The sequence below is a fragment of the Euleptes europaea genome, unplaced genomic scaffold (genome assembly GCF_029931775.1).
Source record: "Euleptes europaea isolate rEulEur1 unplaced genomic scaffold, rEulEur1.hap1 H_3, whole genome shotgun sequence".
NCBI classification, from domain to species: domain Eukaryota; kingdom Metazoa; phylum Chordata; class Lepidosauria; order Squamata; family Sphaerodactylidae; genus Euleptes; species Euleptes europaea.
This window is the reverse complement of record NW_026612051.1, coordinates 368,408-390,458: the sequence shown is the minus strand read 5'-3', so window position 1 is coordinate 390,458 and position 22,051 is coordinate 368,408. Positions and strand designations below refer to the sequence as shown.

General features: G+C 42.4%; 2 protein-coding genes across 2 annotated transcripts; both read left to right on the top strand.

Moving 5' to 3' along the window:
* Positions 1 to 4,288: 4,288 nt before the first annotated feature.
* On the top strand, positions 4,289 to 6,721 carry LOC130492928 (protocadherin gamma-A9-like). The gene has a single exon (XM_056866700.1). The coding sequence runs from the start codon at positions 4,289 to 4,291 to the stop codon at positions 6,719 to 6,721; it is 2,433 nt and encodes an 810-aa protein (XP_056722678.1).
* Positions 6,722 to 17,267: 10,546 nt separating this feature from the next.
* On the top strand, positions 17,268 to 22,039 carry LOC130492953 (protocadherin gamma-A8-like). Its single transcript, XM_056866730.1, has 3 exons — positions 17,268 to 19,037; positions 19,443 to 19,697; positions 22,010 to 22,039. Exons 1-3 carry the CDS (start codon positions 17,268 to 17,270, stop codon positions 22,037 to 22,039), a joined length of 2,055 nt encoding a protein of 684 aa, XP_056722708.1.
* The last annotated feature ends 12 nt before the right edge of the window (positions 22,040 to 22,051 follow it).

Here is a 22,051-nt window from a genome sequence, read left to right as displayed (position 1 = left end):
TCTTGATCATCTGGAAAATAATGCTGCCTCCTTTACCTTCATTCATATCAGTTTGCAGTGCCATTTTGAATTATAACTTATAGTGCAGGACTGCACAACTCAGACAGTTATATGGACCAGAATCAATTTTGATTGGAACTAAGCAGGCTATATTGTGGAATTAGGGTTGCCAACCTCCAGGTGGTGGCTGGAGATCTGCTATTACAACTGATCTCCAGGAGACATAGATCAGTTCACCTGGAGAAAATAGACCTGGTGAGGTCCCTCCCCAAACCATGTCTTCCTCAGGCTCCACCCAAAAATCTCCAGGTATTTCCCAACCCGGAGCTGGCAACCCTATGTGGAAACATATGACATCATCAGGTCCTGACCCATTACATTAGCAATCTGTCCCACATGAGTCTCAGAACTTGGGATGCTGGGAATTGGGTAACATTTAAACATGACAATTTTTTGTCATCTTACTGCCAGAAAGTAATGATTAGGTTTAGGCATATCACAGTCAGAAGCTGGGCCAGAGAGAGGAAGAAGCCAAGTACTCCCAAAGCCTTGTAAAACGAGGCAGCTCTCAACACAATTGGAATCAGATCAAGGGGAGTGTCTGGGACCTTGGTCCCATTCCTACCAGAAGAAAGGAACATTCAAGCTTGAAGTACTTTTCCTATCCTGAAGCATAGTCCTTATCTGAGCTCCTGGAGAATCCAGTCCCTGAACCATGCTGATAGCGGAATCACCTTCCCAACAATCCCACCTCTACCTCTGTGCTTTCGCTGCTCATTCTCATTGGGTAGGTTGTTCCTTCCCTTTCCCTTGTTTCTCTGAAAAATAGAGAGTACAAAGGGCTGCCAAAGGCAAACCTGGAATGGGAGAGTGGAGCAGATACCTGGTCGAAGCTGGGGAAGATGACTGAGAGGCAGAAAAGAATGGGGTGAGGTGGGAGAGTTGAGGGTCAGCTGTTGTGACACCACTTCATCATGTGTTGACCTCTCCCCCCCTTTCCATTTGTTGGGTGTTCCAACTGATGAGGCCTCCTCTGCCCTTCCTTTCTCACACCCAATGCTCCTGCCACGACCCTCTTCCTCTCTGCCCCCACTTGGCTGTGGGAGGCACAGCATGTCCTTATTGGCCATTTCCTAGTCCTATTTATATAAAGCATTGCATGACACGCCAATCATTGGAGCTGCCAGGCTTTCATAAGAACTGGAACTCTAGTAAGAGTATAGGAATCGGAGGGTTCGCCTTGACAATCACCCAAGGAGTCTGTGTCTCTTGGCAGCTTGCTTGGGAACTGCCAGCTATCTCTTCTGACACTGCTTCACTGGCATCCAGCGACCCTGACACCACTGAATTGGCCTTGCTTGAAGTCGTAGCCAGATAGGGGCTTGGTGTCCAGCAACCCCTGCTGAGCCACCTGAAATGGCAGTGGGATCCATGGGCCACACCAAAATGTGTTGGTGGGCATACCCAGGACATACATTGTACACCTCTGTTATAGGGGATGCAGTTACCAGGAAAATATCTTTATTTTTAACAGAGTTAAACAATGGTACTGTAAGTCCTCAGTGCCTTTGTATATTTATATGTGTATATTAAATGTGTATTTATATGTATATTAAGACTTTGGCTCCCTCAGTGACCCAAATTTTGTGATTTTTAGAGCAGTTTATTCTGAAATTTCAGTGCTCAGCTCAGCTCTCTAGCCTGTTGCGCATATAGAAGATTCCACGTTCAATCCCCACCATCTACAATTACAAATGTATCAGGTAGTGGGGCAGGAAAAAATTCACATGAGATGTTGGAGAGCTGATGGTCTGTGTTGGTATAAGGCAGCTTCAAATGTTCATATATATTTTCATATATTACGGAGAAACATAAGCAAAAAAGGCAGGTTGCTCCTTCAACAGTCAGTGCAATGTAGCCTAGTTTTGCATGGTTAGCTACACTGAATCTGAAGAGATAAGGCCAGATATAAATGTTTTCAATAAACAGGAAAGTGAGCTTACAACCTGACTTTGAGAGAAGGGAAATGAGATGAGATAATTGGAAGTGTAAGAAGTCTAGAGAACAGAAGTTGATAGTCTGTGTTGGTATAAGCCATCTTACAGTGGGTGTAAGAGATGAGAGTCAGATATAGACCAGGGTTTTGCAATGACTTGGTGTTTGGCAGAGCATTCAGGAATCAAGAAGAAAGTCAAGGTTTCATGTTTGATCAAGGTACTTTGAAATATCTGAAAAACTCTAAGGACTCTCTTATAATGAACCTTGAAGTTTGAGAGGGACAGTTTATGCTTACAATGTTAATATGTGTTGTATAATCCATTGAGGGTAACCCTCTGAAACTGTTATCCATTGAGTTTCTTATGAATTAAAATGTGGCACTATTTTAAAAAGTAAGCCATACCTGAGTTTTGATGAACTAAATGGAACAAGTTACTTCAAGCGATCAATGTTAATTGAGACCTGGAGTTGAATCTGCTGACCAGGACCATGCTGTCCAGTAGGTATCACAGAACTCTGTTTTGTTGACAGAGGATAGATACAAAAGACCACCAAAATCACCCAATATCGATACCCAACTGGTTATGTAAAATGATTGCTTTTAATTAACCATAATAAAATTGCAGAATGCACCTTCACCTAAAGGCTGCAACTAACACCTTTCCACAAGCATCGTATTATATCTCCCATGTGGAGGGAAGGATTTGAGGTTGGGGTGCATAGTCCCACCAGTATTGGTATTGTCCTTCTTGAGTTTTGGGAGAATACTTAAAACTTCCCCCTTAGTTGATTCATTTTGAGTTTGCATTGTTTGCATTGCTTATTTATTCACTTTGAGTTTGCATTATTATGTCTGGAAAGTTGGTATGATTATTGTCGAAGGCTTTCACGGTCAGAGTTCATCGGTTCTTGTAGGTTATCCGGGCTGTGTGACTGTGGTCTTGGTATTTTCTTTCCTGACGTTTCGCCAGCAGCTGTGGCAGGCATCTTCAGAGGAGTAACACTGATGTGTAACACAGCTGCTGGCGAAACGTCAGGAAAGAAAATACCAAGACCACGGTCACACAGCCCGGATAACCTACAAGAACCGTTGGTATGATTATTCACCCAAACTGCTGTGGCTCTTTGTTGGATTTTGCTATTATGTTTAAAAGACATTTTGCTTTGGTTTGCCTGTGATTGCTGGGTATTGATTTGATGTGTGTGTTTGCTGTGCTTGTAGTTACTGGTATTTGTATTTTTTCAGTATTTTAATCACATATATAATTGAGATTTTATCACAATAAAGTTATGTAACCTATTTGAGACATATTTAGATAATCACTGATCTGTAACTTAATTCAGTTACGGTATCTGAATGTAAAGTGGTATACATTTTAAATCAAAGCTTTAATGTTATAGGGCCAATGTAGTCCCTAGCTGCAATACTCCTTCCTTCTTCAATTGTGTTACTCCATGCATGGACTTTTAAAGAAATATTGCTATACCCTCCCCATCAAGAATACTCCTGTGCATATAGAGCTGTGCTTGTAGAAGGGCTATACTTGGATTTAAGAACATTTTATCACATCAGTATCAGTACATAAAGTGGGATGAAAATACATAAAAGACTACCAATGTTAGGTCAATTCTGCATTGTGCTGCCATATGTTTAAATGTAACTTCTGGCTTCAAATCTAACTCAGTCTAAGAGTTTAAGAACTATAAAAGCAGGTGGGTTTGTTGTTTCTAGAAGTTACTCATGGTACAGGAGGAAACTGTGAACTGTGTCTCAGTGTCACAGTTCATGGGAATTGATGAGGTTCAATCATTTCTTCATTCTTTTTGCCATGAGGTTTCATTAATTTCAGGCTTGCAAAAAAGCCAGATTATTTTTTCCAATGGAAGCTGTACAAATACTCTTGACACCACAACAGGCTTGTGATCAAACAGATCCTTTGTTAATAACAGGTGTCTTCAGGGAAACCTAGGGACAAAGGCCCCCATAAAAGTTCAGAGACTTGCCCATGCCCAAAATCTAAAGAAGAATTTTAGAATGGCATTGTGAAATTGCCATTAAAGCAAAAAACCATCTGCAGTTTTTAGCTGATACTCTGGGTGCCGCTGTTCACCAACTTGATTTTAGCTAACAGTCTTGCAATTCTTTAATAGGTAAGTACAACATACAACAGATCAGACTTCCACAGACGTTTCAGGGAATGAAACAAGGTTACACTTGCTTTGAAGCAAAAATTAGTTGCAAATACAAAAGCTTTTGTGCTAGAATCTGTGTTTTTTAACCTGCCAAGAAATGGAAGAAACTCAAAGGCTGTGGAAGAATAAAGAAGGAATTCTGCAATGCTTTATCATGGTGTTCATTTGGAAAGCAGTTTCTGGGCAGATTCGCTATTCCATTCCTGAAGAGCTGCAGAAAGGCTCCTTTGTGGGGAATGTTGCAAAGGATCTAGGAATGGATGGAAAGGATCTTTCAGAACACGGATTCCGGATTGTCTCCCGTATAGGTACGCGTCAATATTTTACTTTAAATGTCATCACTGGCCATTTACAAACCTCTGAGAGAATAAACAGAGAGGAAATTTGTGGAAAGGCAGAGGAGTGCATGTTAAATTTACAGGTTATTATTGAGAGTAAGTTAGAGATCTATGGAGTTGAAGTGAAAATTATTGACATAAATGATAATGCTCCGCAGTTCCCATCAGGGAAACAGAAACTGAAAATTAGTGAGTCATCTATGCTAGGGTCCCAGTTTCCTCTTCCTGAAGGTCAAGATCCAGATCTGGGCATAAATTCTATACAGAGCTACCATCTCATGGGCAGCAGCCATTTTTCTTTAGATGTACAAACAAGAGAAACTGGTGCTAGAAACGTCAAACTGGTGTTGGAAAAAAGTCTAGACAGGGAAGAGCAACCAGTTCATGACCTAATCCTCACAGCTACTGATGGAGGTGATCCAGTGAGATCTGGCACTACTCAAATCCAAGTTATCGTTCTGGACGCAAATGACAATGTGCCAGTTTTCAGCCAGCCATCCTACAAAGTTAAGGTCAAGGAAAACATTCCTAAAGGGTCCACCGTAGCAACTTTAAGAGCCACTGATGTAGATGAAGGAATCAACGGAGAGATAAAATACTCATTCAAAAAAATCACAGAGGAAGATTCTAAAATGTTTCTTTTAAACTCAACAACCGGTATCATAATGCTTGCAGGCAACCTTGATTATGAGGAGTCTTCATTATATGACTTTGAGGTGAATGCTGAGGATGGGGGAGGGCTTAGTGACTGGGCACAAGTTGTGGTCGAGGTTATGGATCTGAATGACAATGCCCCTGAATTAGCAATCAACTTTTTAATCAATACCATACCTGAAAACTCTCCAGTAGGCACTGTGATTGCTCTTTTAAATGTACAAGATCGAGATTCGGGAGTCAATGGTGAGGTCATATGCTCAATTCCAAGTGAACTGCCTTTCCAGCTAAAGAAATCTGTTAACCACTTTTATAGTTTAGTGACATATGACAACCTTGACAGGGAGAGGGTAGCAAACTACAACATCATCATTACTGCTGCTGATAACGGGACGCCATCGCTTTCTACGACTGCTCTTATCTCACTTCAGATTCTAGACAGAAATGACAACGCTCCTGTATTTACAGAATCGTCCTACATGTCTTATTTCCTAGAGAATAATCCAAGAGGAGCCTCGATATTTTCTTTAACAGCAAATGATCCAGACTGGGAAGAAAATTCCAGAATTACTTATTCAATAATTGAAGGAAACAAGAAGTCCATTCTTTCAACACACCTGTCCATTAATTGTGAAACTGGGATTATTTATGCCTTAAACTCCTTTGATTATGAAGAGTTCAGAGAAATTCAGTTTCTGGTCAAGGCCCAAGATGGAGGCTCCCCACCACTCAGCTCCAATGTCTCAGTGACTCTCTTAATTTTAGATCAGAATGACAACTTTCCTCAAATCTTGTACCCTTCCGCTCCCACTGATGGCTCCACTGGAGTAGAGCTAGCTCCCCGCTCCTCTGAGCCTGGATATCTGGTCACTAAGGTGGTGGCAGTGGATGCAGACTCTGGCCAAAATGCCTGGCTCTCCTATCAGTTACTCAAGGCCACAGAGCCAGGGCTCTTCACCATTGGGCTCCATACTGGAGAGATCAGGACAGCCCGTTTCTTTCTGGACAAGGATACTCTCAAGCAAAACCTGGTGGTTTTAGTGAAGGACAACGGGCAGCCCCCTCTCTCTGCCTCCGTCACGGTCACTGTGGTGCTGGCCGACAGCATCCCTGAAAGCCTCTCTGATATTAGCAGCATCTCAGTTCCTGCAGACCCGCAGTCAGATCTCACCTTCTACCTGGTGGTCGCTGTGGCTTTTGTCTCCTGCTTGTTTTTCACTTTCCTACTTGTGATGATGGCACTCAGACTACGCAGATGGAGGAATTCTCAGTTGTGTGATTCTGGGAGTATGAATTTCACTGGTGTTCCCGTCTCACAGTTTGTTGGGATCGATGGAGTTCGAGCCTTTCTTCGTTCCTATTGCCATGAGGTTTCATTAACTTCAGGCTCTCGGAAAAGCCAGATTCTTTTTCCAATTGGAAACTGCACAAATACTCTGACACCACAGCAGGCTTGCGATAAACCAGATCCTTTGTTAATAACAGGTGATTCAGCCATCATTGTTGAAGAATCAGCAAGAAGTCAGGTAGGCATGTAAATGCAATTTATTTTAAAGTAACAGTTTAGTCTTTGTCCTTGTTATAAAACAGAGATACAGTACCTATATAAGTCTTCTTCAGCAATCGGCATTTGACTCAGGTGTTGTACATATCAACCATTATAGTCTCCATTTTATGGTTTGCGGCTTTTGCTGGATTCTGAGCATTTCTTTACTGTACCTTATTTCAAATGGCTACTTCTGCTTACCTTCAAGAGTAGGAGGGTCAGATCACCTCTTTGGGGTAGCTGTTGAACCACACACATCCACCCTTAATCCCTTTCACCTTTCCCCATTAACCCTAGGATAGATCAGATGCACTAACCACTGTTACTACTCTGGTAATTAAAAATATTAAATGGAAGAACTTGAAATACCCTTCTTTTTGCATTGGTCCCCATAGCAATGTCTCCTTTATCGCAAGAATGGCATTGCCTTAACAGTGGACAAGTATGAGGTGTGTAAACATCCTGGCAGAATTTTAAACTTGATTGAATAGGTTACCTTTAGAACTGGAACCTGTTGGTCAATGGCTTAAAAGAGAACAGTGTAAATATTACTGCAATTAGCATAAAAATCAGTGCAGGAGTAGAGCAATGCAAAAGCAAAGGTGAAAAGCATCTGACTAGCTTGCACAAACAGATGCACGTGGCACAAAATAAAACCAGTGAAGCTTGTCTGAGCCAGCCAGGGTAAAAAGACCCAAACCAGGCAATTGCCTTGTGCAGTTAAAAATCCCAAATGAGTACCCAGCTTGCTGGGGGTAAAGGGAAGATGACTGGGGAAGGCATTGGCAAACCACCCCGTAAAACAAAATCTGCCTAGTAAACGTCAGGATGTGACGTCACTCCATGGGTCAGGAATGACCCGGTGCTTGCACAGGGGACGTTTACTTTTTTAAAAAGTTAAAAATAAGCTATTTCCTTAATATAAATGTACATGCTCATTTATCCTACCCTCGGAACTGGTGGATATAGCTCATGCAATTCCCAGTGTGAGGGCACATTCCTTTGACAGCAGTTACCATTGCTGAATGAATCCAGGAAATCTACAGATAGTCTGGAGCCCACTCCTTGCTACAGACTGGGGTGTCCTTGCTCATAGCATCTGGCCTATTCCTGCTAACTTTGGCAAATGAAGACAGAAAGAGGAGTAATAATGCCTCTCCCCAAGAGATAGAATAATCTCCATTAGCCACATGCCTGTTGGCTCTAAGACAAGAAGCCAAGCTAGATGCCTTAAACAGCTAGGGAACATACTAATTAAATAAAAAGGTGTAGAAAGTAAGGAAAGTAAGGAAATCCAGCAAAAGCAGGGAATCCATAATGAATCTGTGGACTTCACAAGATTAATTACACTCACAACAACACTGTGAGAGTGTTCGACTGAGAGTTTGTGACAGTTCTAAGGTCACCTGGGAGGTGTTCATATGCCAGTAATTCAGAACAAAAGCAGAGGTCTTTTTATAGCAGACTAATAGAACAACTATTCCAGTCAATGGATGATGTAGATCAAGGGAAGTAATACTACCACTGTATTCTGCATTGGTCAGACCTCACTTGGAATACTGTGTCCAGTTTTGGGCTCCACAATTTAAGAAGGATGTTGACAAGTTGGAGTGTGTCCAGAGGAGGGCGACCAGAATGGTCAAAGGTCTGGAATCCATGCCTTATGAGGAGAGACTTAGGGAGTTGGGTTTGGAGAAGAAAAGGTTGAGGGGAGACATGATAGCCATGTTTAAATATTTGAAGGGATGTCATGTTGATGAGGGAACTCGCTTGTTCTCTGTTGCTCCAGAGACTAGGACACGGAGTAATTGATTTAAACTAATAGAAAAGTGATTCCACCTAAACATTAGGAAGAACTTTCTGACAGTGAGGGCTGTTTGACGATGGAATGTGCTGCCTTGGAGGGTGGTGGAGTCCCCGTCTTTGGAGGTCTTTAAGCAGAGGCTAGATGGCCATCATAGGAGCCCCATGGTGCAGAGTATTAAGCTGCAGTACTGCAGTCAAAAGCTCTGCTCACGACCTGAGTTCGATCCCGACAGAAGTCGGTTTCAGGTAGCCGGCTCAAGGTTGACTCAGCCTTCCATCCTTCCCAGGTCGGTGAAATGAGTACCCAGCTTGCTGGGGGTAAAGGGAAGATGGCTGGGGAAGGCATTGGCAAACCACCCCGCAAACAAAGTCTGCCTTGGAAACGTCGGGATGTGACGTCACCCCATGGGTCAGGAATGACCCGGTGCTTGCACAGGGGACCTTTACCTTTACCCTAGATTGTGGGATCCTGCATGGTGGGGGTAGTGTTGGGGTCACTGGGGATGTGTGGGGAGGTAGTTGTTAATTTCCTGCATTGTGCAGGGGGTTGGACTAGATGACCTCGTGGTCACTTCCAACTCTGATTCTACGATTCTATTATTCTATGAATAATAAAAAGACGACCTGTTCTCTGGACATTCCTTTTTGTAGAGCAAGGGCGGTGGAGGTCTTTGAGCAGAGGCTGGATGGCCATCTATTGAGAGTGCTTTGATTGTGGGATCCTGCATGGTGGGGGGGAGGGTTGGGGTCACTGGGGATGTGGGGGGAGGTAGTTGTTAATTTCCTGCATTGTGCAGGGGGTTGGACTAGATGACCCTGGTGGTCCCTTCCAACTCTATGATTCTATGTATAGTGAGCAGGAGATTTCAAAGATGTAATAGATAAAATAAGACTAACTCGTACTCAAATCCCAAAGTTCTTTTTAGATTGGCTTGAGGACTTCGTTTTGATAGATTTATATAGATATATGTCTGTATCAAAACATTTCACTTTCTATCCATACTGACAAAAACACATTCAAGGACTGACTGTTTCTTTAATAGTTCACATATTGTCCCATTGTGGTCATGTGGCAAAAAACCCAATCATAGATGCACACCATGTTGCCATGAAATTTCACTATCAGACTCAGACAGCTAAAGTAACTGAGACTGGATATTAAACAATTCACTCCACTTAAAGGGATGAGAAGTCTTTTTTCATGATGAGTAATACCTCAGATGTAAATTTCCCATAGTTTAGGAATGTTCCAAATCATGTATTAGGGGAGAGCTGAAAATGCACACACACACAGAGAGAGAGAGGAATATCAGAAAAAAATGATAAATTTCATTGACTTAATTAAGAAAAAAAACCCTAATGGCATTCTACTTAATTGATAAAGAAAAGGCTTTTGAAAGGAGCGAGTGGAATTTTCTGACGCCAACATTACATGTATCTGGTTTCAGGGATCATTTCCAGATGTGGATTACTCCAATATATAGTCTTTCAGCAACTACAATATTAGTTAATGCCCATCTCTCCACAAATGGAGAAGTTTCTATGGAGAAGAAAGGAAGGCAGCATGCCTGTTGTTGTTTAATCTGCATATAGAAGTTTTGGCAGTTAGATTTAGAAGGATATTCAGAATATTGGGGTAGGGAATTTAATCAACAAAACATGGTTTTATGCAGATGAACTGTTTTTTACATCGTGTAACCCCAAAATTTATTTTGCTAATGTGGTCAGACTATTAAATTAATTTAGTATGATCTAAGACTATAAGATTAACCCAGATAAATTGGTATTGCTAAGAATCCATATGGAGGTGCATAAGAACATGGACTAGAAACATGACAGGGTCCCAGTGGAGATCTGAAGGATTCTTGCTTGTAGATAATGTGGATAGGCTGATGAGAGAGAATTTTCAACCATTAGTAAAGCAAGGGGAAATGGTTTTGACACTTCTGAAAAAGTTAAAACTTTGTTTGGGCAAAATTGCCACTCTAAAAGGGAAGATTCTGACTATTCTTCAAATCCCTGAGGTTTTGTTTTAAAAGATCCTAATATGGTAAAGAAATGTATTTGGAATTGCAAGTCTCCTTGCATAAAACCTAGTAAGTACAAGTACTAAACATCACAAAATACATTACTAAAATTGTTTACTTATGATGGTATTTATCCTTCAAAGGGGGAGGAGAGGAATATGAAGCAAGTATACCATTCTCTGCCTGAATAATTTTAAGCAAGGAAGTACAGATGAGGGCAGGTAAATATGAAATAAGCAAATCCAGGATTTGGGAACAATTTAGAGATAGCTTGGCTCCTGGTATCTCTCCTTTAGCCTACGTTAATGTGTGTAACAGTTTTAATAAGACTTTATTAAGGACAAATGTATGTAATATCTCAGGGATACTTTAAAAAAGGGATTAGTGCCATCTTGTTACAGTAGTATGATGATCACTGGAGACCAGTGATCACAAATATATATAGTGTGCTCAAATGTTGAAGGTTCTACTGTTAGCCCATGGCATTTTAAAATATCATGTATTCGTTTACAGCATTGATATTCAACATGACACCCATGGTTACCATTATTATCCAAATTGCTCAGTTATGAATATTTATATGGGGAAATTAGCATTCAATAACTGGCAATGGGCATAACCTGCAGGATCTAACCTGTGTCTACGGGAGTCCAAACCATGATTCAAAGAATAAAGCGGAGTCAATGGATTTAGTTTCAAAGGTTTACTTATTAATAGTATGTGCACAGACACTCAAATCACATGTACACAACAACACAGAGATCCTAGGAAATAAAGAGAGTAGTTTTAGAGAAGTTTGCCCATGTGGGAGGCACTTTGATGACGGGAAATACTGCACCTGTCCTGAAGCGCAGTTGCCCCGGGTTCCGTGGGCTAAAATACTGGGAAAGGGGGGGATGGAAGGGGGGTTCCCGAGGTTCGACCAGTGAAATGGGAGGGGAGCGTGGTCAGGCTGCGCAAAGCCCAAACCACCAGCGTGATGGCATGCATGCCAGGGGAAGACCTAAGGTAACAAATAGATAGTGGGGACCCCAGATATACTCTTTACTGGGGCGGGGTAATGAGATTACCCTTTCGTGGTTCCCATGTAAAACAAAAGGTGATAAAAAGACTAATGGTTGGCTGCTGGGGTGAGGCAAGAGGGCAATTGAGCAAACTATCCTATTTCCATTGATTTGCGCAATTCCGGGAGGACCGGGAGTTGCTTGCAGATTGGATTAACATTCTAACACAAAGACGCGCATAGCTGTGTCCGGGGCGCGTCACTTTGCATAGCCGGAGAACGATCCTTCATTGGTATCTTGATGTCTTCCAATGGGCTATTAATCATGCTGATGAGGCTGGGGAGGGGGGTGTAGACGAAGACTATGTGCTTGACAGCTCCCTGCGAGATGGCTTCTGCTGGAACGGGGCACATAGGAAAATGGATTCCCTCTGGTTCTCTCCAAGAGGCTTCTCCCCCTTGTCAATTTCACTTGCTGGCGTGGGAGCCGTCCCCATTCCATTTGGGGTTGGCGCGCATCTGTTTGGGGTTGCCATGACCAGTCCGGGAGATTGGCAGCCCGTTGGGTAACACCATGGTGCTCATGCATAAGTTCCCTGATGCCCACTTAATTCTTCCCTAAAGTAAAGGGTGAATCCTGACCACGGGAGGTATTAGCTTTGGATTGGCATGGAGCACCTATTCAGGAACAGCTGCCTGCCTGATAGGTTGATGCTTGGCTTAGAACCTCCCAACATTTTGTGATTGTTCCCCATGGCAGCCATTTTGTGATTGGTTCCTGCTCCTACGAAAGCCATTTGGTGGTGCTACCCAATACACTATCTCAGAATTCCAAAAGTGCCCACCGGATCAAGAATTTTGGGCTCCCCGATTGATGGGAAGCCAATGAAGAGAGAAATAAACTTGTATGGCTAAAACAATTCAGCAAATTTAAACACCAGGAAAACTGAGCAGGGGATGACTTGTTGAAGTCTCTCCTCCCCCTGCACAGCTGCAGTTCCAATCTAAATTGGACCCCTTCAGCATTTGAGAACTTAGATGCAGCAGCTGCCTTCTGCCTGAAAGAGTATTACATAGTATTATATAGTTCTTGGAAGGCTGTAAGTGACTATAGATTCAGTTGGTATCTTAAGCTCCCCCAGGTCTTGGAGGTGGGGTGTGAAAGGTATTTGAGGTTTTCACTGGCATGAACCTCTATGGAATGTTTCAGTGATTTGTCAGAGGTTTTAGAGGCATAACATCTGCATTGGAACTGGGAGAGCACTTGGAGTTGTAGAGGCATAGGAAGTTGAGTAAGCCCTGGTCTGCCTATGACCTGGCCCTGCTGCCACTCAATTTTACATTAGTGTAGTGTTGCACTAATGTTGGGGGTGTGCCTGGGCCTGGTGAGACTTAAGTTGGTGACTAAGCCCTGGTCTTCCCATGACACAGCCTGTTGCCATCCAGTCTATCCTGGCATGGTTCCAGCAGGGTTTGCCACCCACATATCTTCAGGATACATTGATGTAGGACTTTGTTACCATCCTAAGCCCATTCAAGCCAGGGCTGAGATAGGCACCATATAGAGCAGCAAGCTCCCTTTTTGTATTCTTTGCAGCAATTCTGGTTTACGTGATCTAAGAGCATTTATCCATGTTCCTTGATGCAATATTGCTCTAGTGTTTTTATCAGATACGTGCTTGAGATTATTCCATGAATGCAATGTATTAAATATATCAACTCCAGTCACTTAAAGAAATTATCAAATCAAATGGATGGACGTAGGGAAAAACTGATATGTCTTGGTCAAAAGTTTTGGGTATTTGGCAATAGTTACTTAAACATAGCATTTGGTACAGTCTTCTATTTTACATTGTATTTCGATTGATTTTTGTAATAAATAGAATTCCGCAAAGATCTACCATGGTGATTACCTAGTTTTCTGTCCTTCAGTGTTCTCTGTTGTTATCATTAATATATTGTGATATTTCCATATTTCACATTTCTATATTTCACATTCAGTGTTGCATTTTAAGAGGAAATAAAATTGAAGGAGGATGGAACCGCAGGGCCTTCTGATGCATTCCTCCACCAGTCCTTTCACCCACTTATTCTCCCCCAACACACTGTCAACAGAAGGCCTCTGTTTTCCCCCAGACCTGGAGATACAGAAGGCTTGTGGGGTCAATGCCACCTGATAAATACATACTAGCTCTATCTCTGAATTCCTAGATTTTCATTGTTGGGGGGGCCTTTACGCAGCCTTCGTTGATTACAAGATGGCATTCGATAGCATCTCGCGTAACAGACTCTGGAAAAAATTAGAATCTTCTACTATAGATCGGAGACTGCTTGTCCTCATACGCACACTTCATGAAAATAATCATTTGGCAGTGAGATGTAACATCCATGGCCATTTATCACACAAGATACCAGTTAAAAGAGGAGTGAAGCAAGGATGTATTTTAGCTCCACTGCTCTTTAACTTTTATGTAAACTCTATGGTACGATGCCTATCTAACCCTAATTTCCACCCACCCATCATGGCAAACAGACCAATCTCCACACTCTTGTATGCGGATGACACAGTAATTTTAGCGCATACAGAGGTAGGACTTAGAAGAGCCCTTAGAGCTTTGGCGTTTTACTGCAAAGAGGAGCACTTATTAATTAATTTTACTAAGACCAAAATCATGGTCTTCTCTCACAAGACCAGAAAACATAAGTGGCAGATAGACGGCCATGAGATCGACCAAGTCAAGATGTTTAGATACCTTGGCATAACATTTCAAGCCTCTGGCTCATGGTCAGCTCAGCTGTCCCAAGTGTCTGAGACATCCCAGAGGACTGCTATGGCAACTTTGAGATTCTCCCTTACAAAAGGGGGTGCCCATATACCTTCTGCCATGAAAGTCTTCCAGGGGAAAGTGATCCCTCAACTCACGTTTGGGTTGCAGATATGCCTCTATAACAGTTTTCACAAATTAGAAGTAGTCCAGTCAAAATTTCTCAGATCCTTATTCGGTGTCCCTCAATGTATTTCAACTGCACTGATTAGACTGGAAGCCGGGATGGTACCATTAGAAACACGAGCCTGGTACTATGCCATTTCTTATTGGTTAAAGATTAAATTGTTCTCATCTGGTTTAACTCCCCTAATCTTTGCAGATAATTTCTCCTCAAGATGGATTAATCTAACCGAGGATAAACTCCAACATTTAGGTTTATCAAGTACAACTCTTCTAAATCTTGGCTATCAAGGAGCAAAAGCAATAGTCAAACAGAGGCTTTGGGACATTGCCCTTCAAGATGACAGATCAAGGGCTTACTCGGAGAACCGTAAAAAAAATTTGGCCCCTCCAAATTATCTCAATACCTTAGAACACCCTAAACACCGGAGAGCCTTCACCTTAGCACGTTTTAATGCCCTTCCATCTGCTCTTCTTGACGGGAGGTATGCCAGTCTCCCTTACGAATACTGCCTCTGTCCATGCCAATCTGGAATGGTGGAAACTGTTGAACATGTGCTATTACACTGCCCATTTTATCAAGACATACGCAAAATGCTCATTGATCCAATTTTGTCTAGCTTCCCAGATAAAGACAGAGTTCGTTATACCACTTTATTATTAGAAGATTCTGTTAAAGATATTACCTATCAGGTTGCGAGATTCTGTGCTAGGGCATGTGCAATAAGGCAGAAGAAGCTGCTAAAATGACTTTTACGTTAAACAGACTATTTTACCAAATATCAGACATTCTGTTTTAATTATTATGATATCTCTTTTTGTATAAACTGGTCTTTGACCGTAATAAACAAATGATGATGATGATGATGATGATGATTTTCATTGTTTAAAAAGCAAGTCTCTAGAACTTCATAGAGATCTAAAGGGAAACAAGCAAGCCGTTGTTGACTAGATTGCCTGGAAACAAGACCTTCAAATGTCAGTTGCATTTTTTTTTAGATTATTAGCATATCTGGATAAAGTTTCCAAAGAAAGCATAAAGCATGTTATAGAGTAAATGGGGTGGAACTGGATGTTATTCTCTAGATCACACCTATCTTTAGCCCTGCCATCCATGTTTCCTTCACCCCACAAATAACTGAAAACTTCTCGGGTGCTCCATTTGTGAAGAGGTTCATGACTGTATATTTTCATTTAGACATTCAGCTCTTAAGAGGACTCTGGATACTAGTCATGATGCATACCAATTCCCCCCCCCCTCGATCAGAGGAGCATGCCTGTGCATTGGAACACATTGGAACATATTAGGTGCATTGGAACACAGGGAGGCAATAGTGCTGCAGTCGTCTTGTTTGTGGGCTTCCTAGAGGCACCTGGTTGGCCACTGTGTGAACAGACTGCTGGTCTTGATGGACCTTGGTTTGATCCAGCATGGCCTTTCTTATGTTCTTATGGGTTACCTTCCACATCACTGGATGAAGAAGAGGAGGAGTTGGTTTTTCTCTACCTATTCTCTACCTTTTAAGGAGAATCAAGCTGGCTTACAATCTCCTTCCCTTGCTCTCCCCACAACAGACACCTTGTGAGGTAGGTGGGGCTGAGAGAGAAATGTTACTAGCCAAGGTCACCCAGCTGGCTTCATGTGTAGGAGTGGAGAAACCAACCCAGTTCACCAGATTAGACTCCAATGCTCATGTGGGAGAGTGGGGAATCGAGTCCAGTTCTCCAGATTAGACTCCACCATTCCTAACCACTACACCACGCTTCCTCGTGAAATTACGGCTTTATGAATGTGAAATGCTAAAATGGTTTACTCTGATAATGGAATACTGGACAGATATAAACACTTTTTTATTAATTTAAATTCAGTCACTGATCATCCTAGAATGAAGGGCATACATGCAAACTTGGGTACCTGGTGTTCAAAATCCAATTCAGTTTAAATTAATAAATTCATTTGAGCATATTGTTACATTCGGGTTGTTCCAGTTTCAAACTTAGTTAAGATTGCCCCCCTCACTGCACTCTTAAGCTCTCACATATTAAATGTTCAGGCTGCATGCCTACAGTTGCCCCCAGGGGGTGTATAGGGAAAGTGTATCAGAATACCAGCAGGAGAAATGTGCGTGACAGTTGGGTAGCCCCAGAGAATCCAAAGGTCTAATAACTGGGTGAGAACTCAGTTATCTTAGTTCCAGAAAGCTTAGGTTTGTTTTCAATAAATCACTTTTCCTACTTACATACATATATTAATCAACCCCACAAACAAACAAACCAAAAGCAAAAATCCTAAACATAATGTATACCTAGATTCATTAAATAAAAAGATATGTATACACAACAGAAAGGGGATCAACAGATTTAAGCAGTATACTAGGCTGTACTTGAATCTGTGGGATACACTCAGGTCCATTTGCTTAATCAGATTCTGAATCTGCAGACCTGAAGTTCAGGCTTTGGTCAGAATTTTTTGATGAAGAAAAGGAAGAATCTAATGACCAAAGATGTGAGAATAATCTCATGACAAAAACAAAACAAAAGAAAACCTGCCGTTTTTGGATGAGACTCTGGGTGTCGCTGTTCACCAATTCAGCAGAAAACTGCACTCAAAACCACCAGTTCCGCTCCATGATTCTTTACTACTCAGAGTAACAGAGTGATCAGTCTTCAAATTCAACATTTGGTTTACGAAGAAACAGAGGACCCTAGCCCTGTTCCAGTGAGAACCAGTGCCTTTTACCTTGCTGTCAGGAGATGGAAGAAACACAGAAGCTGTGGAACTGCAAAGATAAGGGAATCTTACAATATCTAATCCTGCTGTTTGTCTGGAAAGCAGTTGCTGGGCAGATTCACTATTCCATTCCTGAAGAGATGCAGAAAGGCTCTTTCGTGGGGAATATTGCAGAGGATCTAGGGATGGATGGAAAGCATCTTCCAGACCATGACCTGCGTATAGTTACCAGAACAGGTATGGTTCAGTATTTTTCTTTAAACATCCACAATGGTCATTTACAAACCTCTGAGAGAATAGACAGAGAGGCAGTCTGTGGACAGGCAGAGAAATGCATCTTAAACTTTCAGGTTATTGTTGAGAGTAAAAGAAAACTGTATGGAGTTGAAGTGGAGATTACAGATATAAATGACAATGCCCCTAACTTCCCTCCTGGGGAACAAGAAGTGAAAGTCAATGAGATAGCTATCCAAGGCTCTCGGTTTCCTCTACCTGAAGCTCAGGATCAAGATCTTGGAATTAATTCTGTGCAAAGGTACCAACTTACAGGCAGCAGCCATTTTTCTCTGGATGTGAAAATGGGAGAGAACGGTGCCAGGCACGTGGAGCTGGTGCTGGAAAAAATGCTCGACAGGGAAGAGCAATCAGTGTATGAACTAATCCTCACAGCTACTGATGGAGGTGATCCAGTCAGGACTGGCACAGCTCAAATCAAAGTAATTGTTTCAGATGCGAATGACAATGCGCCAGTATTCAGTCAACCCCTGTATGCAGTGAGCATTGAAGAGAATATTCCTAAAGGGTCCACAATCTGTACAGTTAGAGCTGTCGATCTGGATGAAGGAATCAATGGAGAGCTGAAATACTCTTTCAAAAAGGTCACCAAGAGGGACTCACAAATGTTTCTTTTAAACTCAACAACTGGCACGATAACAGTAATGGGGGACATTGACTTTGAGGCATGCTCCTTTTATGAATTTGAGGTGCACGCTGAGGATTATGGCGGACTGTTCAACAGGGCAAAGGTTGAGATCACCGTTAAAGACCTGAATGATAATGCCCCAGAGTTAACTGTAACCTTTCTCACAAGCTCCGTCAAGGAGAATTCACCATCTGGAACTGTTATTGCTATTTTAAATGTAGAAGATCGAGATTCAGGAATTAATGGTGAAGTCACATGTTTGATTTCCCAAATCCTCCCTTTTCAGCTGAAAAAATCCACAGATAACTTTTACAGTTTGGTAACAGCTGAGAACCTTGACAGGGAGCAGAGAGAATCATACAATATCACTGTTTCTGCAACTGATCATGGGACACCTCCTCTTTCTACAGCCATGGTCATAGCGCTTCACATTGTAGATACAAATGACAACCCTCCTCACTTTTCAAAATCAGTCTACACATCTTATTTCATGGAAAATAACCAGAGAGGAGCTTCAGTCTTTTCCCTAACAGCAAGTGATGCAGACTGGGATGAGAACTCTAGAATAACTTATTCTATCACTGAAACAGATATCAATGATTCCTCCTACCTTTCCTCCTACCTTTCTGTTAACTCTGAGACTGGGATTATTTATGCCCTGCGTTCCTTTGATTATGAAGAGTTCCAAGAAATTAACTTCCTGGTCAAGGCTCAAGATGGAGGCTCCCCACCACTTAGCTCCAGCGTCTTAGTGATGCTCTTCATCCTGGATCAGAATGACAATGCTCCAGAAATCTTGTACCCTTCCGTTCCCACTGATGGCTCCACTGGAGTTGAGCTGGCCCCTCGCACCTCTGAGCCTGGCTACCTGGTCACTAAGGTGGTGGCGGTGGATGCAGACTCTGGCCAGAATGCCTGGCTCTCCTATCAATTACACAAGGCCACAGAGCCAGGACTCTTCACCATAGGACTCCACACTGGAGAGATCAGGACAGCCCGTTTCTTTCTGGACAAGGATGCTCTCAAGCAAAGCCTGGTAGTTTTAGTGAAGGACAATGGGCAGCCCCCTCTCTCTGCCTCCGTCATGGTCACTGTGGTGCTGGCCGACAGCATCCCAGAAAGCCTTTCTGATATTAGCATCATCTCAGCTCCAGCAGAACCCCAGTCGGACCTCACCTTCTACCTGGTGGTCGCTGTGGCTTTTGTGTCCTGCTTGTTTTTCGCCTTCCTGCTTGTGTTGCTGGCTATCAGGTTGCACAGGTGGAGAACTTCACAGCTGTGTGCTTCTGGGAGTGTGAATTTCAGTGGCGTTCCAGTCTCACAATTTGTGGGGATCGATGGTGTTCGAGCTTTTCTTCACTCTTATTGCCAAGAGGTTTCTCTCACCACAGATTCTAGGAAAAGCCAGTTCAATTTTTCGAAGGCAAATTATTCTAATACTCTGACTAATGATTTGACTGGTGAGGTAAAGGATCCTATCCTCGCTGGTGAAGATTTTAATTTAACCAGTGGAAATCAGATCGTATTCCAGGTGAGTCAACTTTTTGTTGTTAAATTGCCAGGTAATTATTGGATCTTTTACCAGGATTTTATGTGCAGCTTCTTGCATTCTTTCTTTTATTCAACTGCCTTCTCTGTGTTTTTCACTACGTCATCAGCCTATATCTCTGTAACGCCTTCGCATGAAACCCTTAAGTAATAGCAACAGTTGCCTCAATCCAGGAAATTATTAGTTAATCGCTGTTAACCATTTGGCTAATAGATAATATTACAATCAGGTCTATCACATTCCTTAGGGTACATTTGCGTTGGTAGTATTTGTAGATATTTACTGAAAGAGCAAGTGGTACATGGCCTTAGTTCTGACATGAAAATATGAAATAGCATTCATGTAAGAGGCAGACTACAGTTGAATGTATCAAAGGTGTATGGAAAGTGAAAAGATCTGTGTAATACATATATAGTTAAATGGGGAAATTGTGCAACATGAGACAATGGAAAGTACCATATTTAAGCAAAAGAATCAAGTGTGCAAATGCACAGGTATAAACTGGGGATACCTAGTTTGGCAGTAATACATGGGAAATAATCTCGGGATTACAGTTAATCACAAATGGACACAGCTACAGTGTCACAGTGTGACACAACTACAGATAAGACTAATGCTGTTTCAGCGCTGGGATTTTGATGCAGGGTGTTAGGTGCAGCCATGAACTGGCTGGCATGGGAGGCAGAGCCCACCACAAAATGGTTGCTTCAGGAAGTGGAGTGAAATGCACACACACAGAGGAAGTCCCAAGTGCAGGGGAGGAGAGGGGTAAGTTTTAAAAATAACGCTGGGAAAGAGGACTGAGATAATAAAACCAACACTGTGGTTGCAGCTGCTCCAGAAATTTTTTGAAAAATATGAACAGCCAATCAGATCTCCAATGGCCAACCAAATGCAGTGCTGGGCAAAAGCCCCGCCTGGTCCTGCTTACTTTCTAAAAACACTTGGCAGATGCCAGAAAAAATGTCAGTGGGCACCATGGTACCAACAGGCACCAAGTTGGGGACTTTAGGGTTAGAGTGTCAAACAAGGTCTGGGATACCCAGGTTTGAATTCCCATTCTGTCATGAAAGGTTGCTGGGTGCCTTTGGCCAGTCACACACACTTAGCGTAACCTACCTCACAGAGTTGTTGTGAGGGTAAAATAGTAAAGGTAAAGTTCCCCCTGTGCAAGCACCGGGTCATTCTGGAGGAGGGGAAAACAACTTTGTCAGCCACTTGGGGTTCCCATTGGGGAAATGTTGTTGGATAGTGCCATCAAGTCACAGCTGACTTATGGCAACCCCATAGGGTTTTCAAGGCAAGAGACGTTCGGAGGTGGTTTGCCATTGCCTGCCTCTGCGTGGGCTGAGAGAGTTCTGAGAGACCTGTGACTGGCCCAAGGTCACCCAGCAGGCTTCATGTGGAGGAGTGGGGAATCAAACCCAGTACTCCAGATTAGAGTCTGCCGCTCTTAACCACTACACCACGCTGGTTCTCCATTTGGGGAAATAGGCGGGGTATAAATGAGGTAAATAAATAAACAATAGTTTCATTCTACTCTGCACTAGCAGACCTTGTCTGGATTACTGGGCCCGTTACTGGGCCCCATGCTTTAATAAGATGCAGAGCAAATGGAAGGGGTTCAGAAGAGGGCCCCAAAGATGGGCAGGGGGCTGGAAACCTGTTGAGGAAAGTTTGAAGACACTGGGTCTGCTTAGCCTTGAGAATGGAGATACGATCACAGTCTTCAAATACTTGAAGAGGGCAAAACTGTGTTCTCTGCAGTGCCAGAGGACAAGGATAGAGCTTATGGACTGAAGTTATAGGAAGGTAGATTTCAGGTGAATATTAGGAGACCCTTTCTAATGACAGCAGTTCAATAATGGAACAAATTAGCATAATGTTGTGGTCATCTCTTGTTGCTGGAGGTCTTCAAGCAGAGGCTGAATTCAAGCTGTCCATAGGGAATACTTTGGGTTTCCTGCATTGTGCAGCAGTCAGGAAAGATGGCATATCAGATGCCTTTAAACATGAAGTTTCTATTAAATGAAGCACAGAAAGCAACATTGGTTCATATATCATAATGCTGTTTTATGTAGCACTGTGTCTAATCTTGACAACTATTGTATTTTTTTAAGTCAGTTTACGATCATAAATAAAAATTAGGTAAGTTTGCCTTGAAAACATTTTAAATAAAGAATAAAGAACGATCGGATCAAGGAAAACAAAAGACTACGTTTAGTAAGTATCTGTAATTTCCAGTTGGGACTCTGGGTGTCACTGTTCACCAATAAGGGAAATTTTTCCCTTAGAAGATCCAGCTAACCAAGCACTGCAGTTGAAGACACAGGAAC

Excerpts from the sequence above, each read along its gene's own strand:
- LOC130492928 (XM_056866700.1), top strand. The coding sequence starts at position 4,289 with ATGGAAGAAACTCAAAGGCTGTGGAAGAATAAAGAAGGAATTCTGCAA.
- LOC130492953 (XM_056866730.1), top strand. The coding sequence starts at position 17,268 with ATGGAAGAAACACAGAAGCTGTGGAACTGCAAAGATAAGGGAATCTTA. Across the intron at positions 19,038-19,442 it reads CCTCTGAGCCTGGCTACCTG|CTGTGTGCTTCTGGGAGTGT; the intron begins GTCACTAAGGTG and ends AGAACTTCACAG. Across the intron at positions 19,698-22,009 it reads GAAATCAGATCGTATTCCAG|AAGATCCAGCTAACCAAGCA; the intron begins GTGAGTCAACTT and ends TTTTTCCCTTAG.